The 10,052-nt window shown below is 39.5% G+C and overlaps 1 protein-coding gene across 1 annotated transcript; it reads right to left on the bottom strand.

Moving 5' to 3' along the window:
• Positions 1-1,827: 1,827 nt before the first annotated feature.
• On the bottom strand, positions 1,828-9,018 carry si:ch211-262h13.5 (uncharacterized protein LOC571127 homolog). Its single transcript, XM_059340465.1, has 7 exons — positions 8,702-9,018; positions 7,508-7,618; positions 6,217-6,304; positions 4,737-4,903; positions 4,166-4,273; positions 3,583-3,669; positions 1,828-2,576 (listed from the first exon to the last, which is right to left on the bottom strand). Exons 1-7 carry the CDS (start codon positions 8,933-8,935, stop codon positions 2,058-2,060), a joined length of 1,314 nt encoding a protein of 437 aa, XP_059196448.1. The 5' UTR covers positions 8,936-9,018; the 3' UTR covers positions 1,828-2,057.
• Positions 9,019-10,052: the final 1,034 nt, after the last annotated feature.

Genomic DNA, 10,052 nt, shown 5'->3' with positions numbered 1-10,052 from the left:
AGTCTACCAAAAAGACTTCCGTCCCAACTACATTTTTTTTTTTTAAGTACTGCTGTGCGACAATATATGTCGCTTCTATGAGAGTAAAAACAACCACAAGCATAGTCTGATAGATATTGAAATGAGTAAAGGGTCACTCTCCCCTGCATTTTCTTGCTTCATAGCCTTGGGGATTTCTGAGGATACTGGGGATACTGGGCAGAAAGCTGAGACAAAAAAACTGAAAACTGAACAAAGGAGGAAGCTATACCCAGTCCTTTTGAATGAACACATAGTTAACCCTCAGTGTTAATTTGTCATTTTGGGTTTTTATGAAAATTGACCATGGTCTCACCAGGGGTCTGAAATGAAAGTGAGGTGTGCAAATGGATATCAGGGCAGCACAGCCTCTCACTTTGTTTCATGATGGTTATTTTAGCCTTTTTTAGTCATCCTTCAAGCCACCTGTCCTCTCTGTCACAAATGTGTACTCTGCTGTCCCCAAAGGAGTTTCCACTGTCCTTCAAATGAAGACAGACTGCTGCTTCTTGACCTGTGGGCTTTGCTCTGTCTTGGCTATGTTTAATCTCCTGATGTATAGGTCTCTGTATTTGTCATTGCTTTGGACTGCACTTTGCTCTGCTTATATTTGGAGAGTGTTTTTTATATAGGGCAAGTTTTTTTGTAAAAACACAGGGACGCTGTGTTTATTGAAGATCAGACTGAGTGGCACTTCAGCCACATACGGGATGACTTATTGCATCTCCACTGCTTCTCTCCTCTGTGTTGGGTTGCTCTTTAATAGCTCTAGTTTCTGTGTTGACAAAGGCCCACTTTGGGTAGCTGCAACCTTTTAAAGCTTTCCTGAGATGTCTGCACTTGTCTTTCGCCTCGATGCTATTCGGCACAGTGTCGGCACTGTGCTGACGAATCCTAACAAACCCTGACTTTTCCTTTATTGCCTCTGTGGAGTTGTCGAGCAAAATGTGAACCACCTTGTGCATTGGCCAATATGATAAGCTACAGACTGTGAAATCTCCTAACTGAATCATCACATGCATCAATTAAACTATAAACATTTAAAGACAGTTTAGTATATAACATAATATATTATGCTTAAAATAACTTTTTTTTTAAACATGTTTTCAAAAATGAAAAAGCAGATCTGAAATCAAAGGATAACAGAAAGTATGTTTGTTGTGACATATGTTTGTGCTCCCGGTCATTACTTTTGTATCCCTTATACATATTACAGTATTTTTTGCTTGTTTTGCAGTGATTTTTCCTCCTTTAAAGCTCACAAAGCATTTTTTTTCTTTTTCTTTTGCAAAACTTTCTTTTTATATGGTTTACTTTTGGTGTTTCCGTAAAAACATTTTAGTGCATGTTCAAGGAAAAATGCAATTATTTATTGATTATTATGGCGTTGGCATATTGTGTTACAAGGGGAATTCAGTACATTGGTTGAACAGCTTCTGCTATCAACATTTTAGTGCTGCAGCTCGTCTTTTATATTCAAAAAATGTCAGAAAAAATGCTTGTCACAATTTCCAAGGACCCATGGTGAAATGTTCAGATGCCTTGCTTTAAAAAGCAAAATCCCAAAACTCAAAAAATCGATTTAGAAAGATATAAAACACATAAACAGCAGAAAACTCTCAAATTTGTGAAGCTGGAATTAGAGGATCTACAACTTACTTTAAAATAGTAACAGATTAATTTTCTTTCAATCAACCAAACAATTAATTGACTAAATAATTTCAGCTCCTAGTAATTCAGGTCAAAAATCCAAATTTTATTGCTTTATACCAGCAAAATACATGCCATAAGTATGATCAGACTCTTAGCTTTAGTACACAAGTTAATCAAAACAAGATTTATTCAATTTGTTCAAATATTTGAAGACATTTTCAGAAACGGTTTAGGCTTTAGGAGCAGTATTTTCAGTAGCACCATAGAAGCAATTTCAGGGCTAGTGAGAAAAGATAGCTTTCCTCTCATTAGCACAAATTATTACAAGCCTCCAGTGACAGGGAGTGGAGCAGTTTATCGGTCCACCCCCTAACTGGCAACACCAGTTAAACTGTAGTGTATCTAGCAGGACCAGGACAGGAACGGAAAGGCGAAGACCCACCAGGGAAATCAGACAGGAAAATGGGGTTGTGTGAGGGTGAGGGTGGGGGTGGGCTCTCAATCAGGGCCTGCCGTTTCTTGCGGTCGGGCCTCTGGTAGCGGAAGTTAAAGGGTGGTCGCAGTGCCACGGGGCCTCCTATCTCCTCAGAAGATGAAGCGAAAGAATCGACACCAGGTGCTGGCGGGTTTGCTAGATCTTCAGCAGACTCACTGGATGATGAGGTAAAGGGGTTAGAGGGGTTAACCACAACAGGGGGGTCAAAAGGCACAGGGTCAACAGGCTCAGGGAGAATCGGTGTGGGGTCAAATGGAGCTGGTTGAACAGCAGGGGGCGACGTGGGGTCAGAGGGAACAGGCTGAGGATCATTTCCCGGGTCATCGATCAGAGGAGGGAAGGTGGGGAGCACGGGGTAGAAGGGCAGGTCATGACCCTGAGGCTGCACTGGTCTGAGGATGTCCACATTCTGCAGACAAAGAGACAAACATCACACCAAACTGATACTTCACAAACATACTTTCACTGGCTGCAATTAGAGTCTCAGTCATGCAATATTACATTACACAACGCAGCGCTAAAAAGGAACGTGAAGACAGAATAATTATAGCACGGAAACATACAATTTTAAATCTCACACATAAAACACACACACAAGCACAACATACATCTGAGGACACAAGATGTGACAGAGTAATTATACAGCCAGTGGCATTCATTCTGAAAGTTGAATTATCATTTTAAAGGTTGCTGTAGTAAAATCTGAAACATCAAATCTCGCTCAGGCAGTAGGTTATTATATTCACAACTGCAGTTCCACAGTGTGACATGACTGGCACTTCATATTACATTTTACTCATGTTCTTACAGTTTACTGACTGACAAATTCACATGCTCTTGAAGGGCTTTTTCTTTTTGGGATGTGCATGCTTTGGGTGTTATATCTCTCTGCTACCATCTTCCTGTATTTAATGTTCTGCCAAAGAAAAACAAAATAATTGTATTTGGTAGTGTTTAAGTCAGATTTCACGAGGCCACATGAGGTTACCTGGAAATTAGAGATTCTCCTTGCGAGAATGAATTGCCCATCCCTGCCATAAATCTAATTTTTTTTCTCCTGCTTGTCAATAAAGAACATGAAAGCTCTGAAAACTGTAAAAATATGTTAGCAGCGTAGCAGTCAGTAGAGGATTTCAGTTGTTTGATGTTATCTTCTTTTCATATATTCATATGATATCATATATTCTTTCAAATAAAGTAATTTTGATTTGATTTTCATATTGGATATACTGATACATGTGTTTCTCTTGTTTTTTTTGTCTCACTTAACAAATTGCCACTTTGAGCTAATTCACTTACCAATAACAGGGACAACATATTTCTGACAGATATGCACCACAAGACCAACTTGTATGTGAAAACCTACTTGCAATAAACCTGATTTTGATTCTGGTGGTAAACATTTCTTCCTGTACCTGTGCTTTGAACATCTCACAGGACACCTGGACTTCAGGATGGGCGTTCAAGTCCTTGCGCACAGATCCTGCACAGAAACCTGCAGTCTGAGAGAAGAGGAGGAAACATTTGATTCACTTTTTTAGATACTGGATAGAGGATAAAGCAGGGAGGGTAAAAAAAATAAATAGAGACAGTAATATTTAATAAAGCAGGAGAAGACCTGTCAGGCTTCTTTAATAATAAAAAAAATCAATTACTGCAGCCTTTTAGTAGTGTCAGTTTTAAAAACTAGAAATTAATCTGTCATATCGTTAAAAAGCACTTCCAGGAGCTGTTTCAGTGATGGTAAACAATATGCTGGCTGACTGATGTGTACTTAACTTTTCTGAACAACATTAATTAGCATCATAACAGCGTCAGATTGTCAGTATAGGAATCCATTTGGTAAAATTAATGGAGCCTCTACAGACGGGTATCCAAATCAAGGTTGGAATGATATGCCACTCCAGTTTTTGTGAGAGTGTTTCTTATATGTTGTTGTTTTTTAATGTGTCTACATAATGTCTTAATTTGAATCTGTTGACCTTCTGTGTTGACTACCTCTGTGTCAGACTCCAGTGTCAGTCGCTGGCAGGTGCCTCTTGCTGTCACTCCCTCAGGACACTCTTGGACTATGTACTCCACAAAGCTGGCTTTCACTGGCACCGTCTGAAATATAGAAATAATATAGTAAGAAAAGGGCAAATAGAACAAAAAAAATATACAGGCAGGCAGAATAGTTGCTGTCATGTAATGGCTATCATCTTGTTTTTAAGGCCCGAAAAATGCAACTTTGGCTGAATTAATTAGCAATAATCTGGACTTTTGTCCCCAAGCAGACTATTCAGTATCTCATTTTCTCCCCAAACAAAAGCCTGGTCGGACCATAAGGTCTAAAGTGCCTTCAGTAATGCTTCGCAACCCTGCCAGACTCCTGTATAATTATAGTATCTGTGGAGCAGCAAAGGTACTCATCTGGCACCCACAAGCTCAAAGGTGCATTGCGCCTTCTGCTCATGAACATCCAGAGATTTTTCTCCAAGTGTCATTTTCCAATAAACATAATATTCAACCTCTTGTTGTGTAATGAAATCAGCCCCCGAGCTTTGTCTGTCCAATCAGAGTTAACAACCTGCTCTGCAGCTCTGGTGATCTTCTTCACTCCGAGGTCTGCAGCCAGTGTGGACTGTCTCTTATAGGACATCAGAGTGGCCTGAGCTGCGTTCACAGCCTGTGGGCTGTCTACGGGGAGCAGGAGTGGGCAGGTTGGACAGGTTTGCTGGAGCTTCTCTGGGGGGTCTACAGAAACCAGACAGAGATAATATAGATTGTTTTATGCTTACACTTGCACTTAAATTACAGTTACAGTTATTGTATGCAGAATATGTTGGGCATAGATGCATAAATATTGAATGAAAGCTGTAATCACACCTATTAAAGGAGAATTCTGGTATTTTTAAACCTGTTTTCCCATGTTTTTGTGTGATTAATGAGGGGTACAATTTTTAAATTTGGTCCAGTATTAAGAGAGAGAGCTGCAGCCGGTGTCATGCTAATATTACAACCCCTGATAGGAAGTGTGAACCTGGCCAAGGGAGCGCACATGCAATCAGTGCAGGTGGACCTATATTACTACACTTCGATTTCACTCTAGGAATTGAAAAAAGGCAACTTTTGGATTGTTTTTGGATTGTTATTATCAACAAAAAACAAAACGGCAAGACACAATAACACGTGCAAGGGTCCAGGTTGGAAAATGTTGAAAGAAGAGTTGAATTAATATGTTTTGGACATGGTGGTGTAGTGTCCTCTGGCTTCCTCCCACAGCCCAAAGACATGCAGGTTTAATTGGTGACTCTGAATTTCCCGTAGGAGTGAATGAGAGCGTGAATGAATCTGTCTCTATGTGTCTGCCCTGTGATAGTCTGTTGACCTGTACAGGGTGAACCCTGCCTCTCGCCCAATGTCAGCTGGGATTGGCTCCAGCCCCCCTACGACCCAAGGTCAGATAAGCAGTTAAAGTTAGGATAATGGATGGATGTTTTGGAACATCTCTTGTTGAAAATTTTATAAAGTCCCCATGCACCAATAGTTCCCCCAATGTTGAAACTTTGTTTGGCTTTTATGGGACAAAAATGACTTAAACCTAACATTCTTCATAAATTGTTTGCAGGTATTTGGGCCCTTTGAATGAAACTAAGAGACATTTTTTCAAGGATGCCATTTTTAATTTATCGTGGTAAGAAGTGTACAGGTGTTACTAATTATATCAAGGCTCAGTTCTATTCAGTGTGCCAGTAAGCCATAATTAATGTTATCAGTTACACCTGTTTGTGTGACTCATTAATTGTCTAGAGAGAGAAATGTCTATTCTGACATAGATTTTCTTTTTCTTTCTGTATACTGAGCGATGTCACTACCTCAGATTTTACTTATAGCACCAGCAGCTGCAACATCAGTGAGATGCTACTTGAATACAAAACATTACAGTATGACATACAACATCATGTGGTAAATATGATGTCTTCCAGCATCAAATCTCCCTGTGATGTCATACTGTGGAATCCTTTGATATGCACCTTGTATTCAGTCTAATGATATGTTAATGTTACCTGGGACAAGAGTGCAGTCATAGCTGTACAGGTAGGAGTATCCCTCTGGTGTGTGGAGAATGGTGGTGTTACAGTTACCAGAGATTTGCTGGAGAAAAAAAAAGACAAGACACTCTATAAGCAGCTATAACAATCAAAGCCACTTTACTCTATATATTTTGCAAAACTAACTAAATATGTTGGTTACTGTTAGAGACACTGTGACTTTAAAAGTGTGTGCACGTGTACATCTATCTTTGTGAGGATCAAGGTGAGGATGCTTTGGGGAAGTGAGGACATTTTGGCTGGTCTTTCTTCTTCAATGGACTGTTTGGTTTTCGGGTTTAGTTAGAATTAGGTTTTTGGGTTGGACAGAAGTGGGTACCTATAGGGATAACAAGGGCGTAACAAGGGGTTTTAATGTGTAAAGTTAGAGGGTGAAGATGGGGTAGACTGGCTGGTCGAGAGAATGTACAATGCATGACGTGACTGAATATGAGAGGCAAATTGAGAAGGTGGTGTAAAAGTAGAGAGGTAGAGAAGTACACGGTTGCCCATGAAGTTGGAGCATAATCCTCTGTTAATTGCTGCTTTATTTTAATTGTATTATGTTTGGAAGAGATTGATTAATAAAGTTTTGAGAAGATATGCACGTTGTCTCTCAAGAATAAACTATATTGTCACATCATTTCATGAAAAGACCTAAAAAAAAATTTTATTCCAACTTTTTGAGCAATCATGAATATTACAGAAGAAAATAAATGGATTTTTATCTTGTAGAATTTGAAGGGAAAATGTCTAACTAGAACGTGTGTATTTAAAAAATAAACAGTTGTAGAAACTGGATTGTGTGTTTGTAAAACTTCAGTCATTCAATATAAAAGAAAGTTGAAAACAAGAAAAATAATTAGGTGTAGGCCTGAGTGAGAGGTAAGGAGGCTTCAGAGCAGAAAATCTTTTTCTTCCACTGTAGTTGGCAAAACGTACATCATAGGATTTCTTAAAGTTGTCATGACAGTTTCAATTTCAATTCATGATAAAGGTGAAGGAGAGTTTCAAATTCAATATGATGACTTTGTGTTGGTAGTCATTATCAGTACTGATGTTGGTACAAAAAAAATGAATACAGTGAAATTGGAAATGATATCAGTATAATTCATGTCCTTGTCATCAAAATTTTAAAGTGAGGCACCAGGGTTAAACAATGAATGTTGCAGTGTCGGGAATGTGTTATGTCAGCGAGTGTCCTCACAAAATGGTACAAGTACGAATGTGCAATTTGTGTGTTTGTGTGTGTGTCTGTGTGTCCTACTGTTTCCATGAATGCTCTGACGTCACAGCGTTTCCATGGTTTTGGGCTGCCGATGTGACACTTGGTCTCCAGGACATCCAGGTCCAGGTAATACACATTGCCTGCTGGGCCCTGACAGACACAGTGCAAACACAAACAACGCTGTGTGCTCAGATTATTCAACAGTGCTGTTATATGCACGAGTATTTTGGTTCATGGAATACATACAAGCAAGACACACACACATTTAGATGTATATCTAAGGCTCAAATTTATGAGCAGTGTTCCATAAATCACCTTCATTTGATCAGTTACATCTTTAAGGAACCATTTTGGAGGTGCTCTGTGTAATTCCCTATAACACTTTAGACGATATTGATTTTAGCCGTAGCGCTGAAAACAAATCTCAACAATTTGAGCAGGTGTAATGGCAGCCTTTTCAGGTCATGAAGTTGAACGGAGCCTCTTAAAACCTGATCTATCCCACAGCCGAGCTACAACAGCCTTCAGCCGCTGACAGCATTAAGTTCATATAGCCTGTTGTGTAAGGGTTGTCCCAGCGGTCTTGGACCGAAATGACCTGGACTTTTATTAACAGTCACTTCGGCGCTAAAGGCCTTTGTTCATGAGGCGTGAAAGGGGGCGGCTTCTCATTTCATGACATAAAATTCTGTACATCAATTTTAATGCTACATTTATTATGAGCAACATGCACTGATGACAGTCATTCACAACAAGGTGCAAACAATAAATATTTACTGGTGTTTTTTATTCTTTAGTGGTTGCACTCTAATGTAATTGCTGCTATTTTTCACGCCTTTGCTTCAGTGGCTCCCAAACTAGAATCTGGGGACCACAATAAGTCCTTAAGAAGCAGAGTTTAATTTCATTATCATTTCCCCAGAGTGAGAGTCAGCACATTGTGACAATGTAAAAGGGTGATTTCTGATTGGAAGTTTGACTGTATAACAACAAAACACCAATCTTCTCAAATGGGATCCCACTGACATGAAGATTGGCCACGGCTGGTTAAATCTATCAGTGTGTGACTTCTTTTTTTCCACATGGATGTTTTGATACTTCAGCAACTACAGAAGGGAAAATTACCTTTCCACCCCACTCCTCTTGTTAAACATGAACAAATCACCCGCTGAAAGAATATTACAACAAACCCCAGGCAGCATTTCCCCACTGGGCATTTGTCTCTGTACTGACCTGAGCGTGCAGGTGGACATTTGCAATGCGGTTGAGGGCAAATTTGTAGCCATCGGTGCGATCCTCATTGATGTAAGTGACAGCCAGACGAGACAGCTTCTCCACTGCTTTGTCATTACAGGGGATGGGAGCGAGTTCAATAGGCGACAGTGCAAAGCCCTCGCCGTACACACACAGAGTGTGAATGGCTAGCAGGGATAATAGCTGTAATAATGTGCAGATGGATTTGCCCATGGTGGCAGTGGCTTCAGACAGGAGCTAAAAAGACAGAGCTGGTTTAAAGTTAAGTTTGTTCTCTTTTGTTTGCGTTCGTTCTCTGCAGTGACTTTTGGAATCAAAACAGGACGGAGATGTTGAAATGATGCCAAGGACAAAGTTTATTTCATGTCACGGGGCTGGTACTTGTGAATGAATGTTCCAGTGATTTATATAACCTGGAGGACATTCATTCCTTTTAGGCAAATAGAGGGAATGAAAAAAATGTCATTCATAATATAGGTTTAGATGCACGCACAGATATGATTTAAGGCTATTTAATTCCCAGTGCAACGTTCTATTGAATCATGATATAAAAATGCATGTAATGTATTACAGAACTAGTTCAATGCAATGATCGTAATTTAGATTATAATTTGGACCAAAGAATTAGATTGGAGTCATATTTTGTGGCTGCAATATGAGTATCTCACCACAAGGGGGCACTGTGAGTCTGGTGTGTTGTACTGGAGGGAAAGCTGGTAAAACTGTGTGTCCACCAGACAGAACTGGGTTAATAATTCACTGATATCTGGTTAATTACCTTCAGCATTAGACTTGCTGCTGTATTAGAATCTTTTAACTTTGAAATTTGTGTTTTCTGTCTTGATTTTACTGGGGGAAAAAATATTCAGATTGATCCCTTATCAGACTGAATTGACTTCACTATGGTAATTGAGCATTGGTAATTATGTCAGTTGTTATTTACAAAAATGTATTTGGATGAATTTCTTTTAAACGGGATGTACAGTACTTGTTGTTTTTCAATTTCAAAGCAGTGAACAGTTTGACAGGGCTCGACTGTGTGTTAATGGGTGGGGTTCACACTTCTGGAGCAGTCAGATTGGTTTCTTTGTTCACGACAAGATCAATTAATGTCTGTGACGGCAGCCGAGTACAGAGAAGGACACACACTCTATATCTCTGTCTGCCTGACACAAATTAGACTTGAGGTTTTACACAGATTTTTTGAGTCTGAAACAAAATACATGAATGATTAAAAAACCTTGGCTGTGAACACTTTGAAGAAAATAAGAAAATATATGTTTTTTACCCACCGTGGTGCATTGCTCCAGATTGTTGCCATAGATATTTA

This window comes from Centropristis striata, chromosome 9 (genome assembly GCF_030273125.1).
Source record: "Centropristis striata isolate RG_2023a ecotype Rhode Island chromosome 9, C.striata_1.0, whole genome shotgun sequence".
Lineage (NCBI taxonomy): Eukaryota > Metazoa > Chordata > Actinopteri > Perciformes > Serranidae > Centropristis > Centropristis striata.
This window is presented reverse-complemented; position numbering and strand designations above follow the sequence as displayed.

What these genes read in the sequence shown, in the direction of transcription:
- si:ch211-262h13.5 (XM_059340465.1), bottom strand. Translation starts at nt 8,935, where the DNA reads ATGGGCAAATCCATCTGCACATTATTACAGCTATTATCCCTGCTAGCC. An exon ending in TCACCAGAGCTGCAGAGCAG is followed by an intron (nt 4,274 to 4,736) that starts GTTGTTAACTCT and finishes TCTATATTTCAG; the next exon opens with ACGGTGCCAGTGAAAGCCAG. An exon ending in GTGAGATGTTCAAAGCACAG is followed by an intron (nt 2,577 to 3,582) that starts GTACAGGAAGAA and finishes CTTTGTCTGCAG; the next exon opens with AATGTGGACATCCTCAGACC.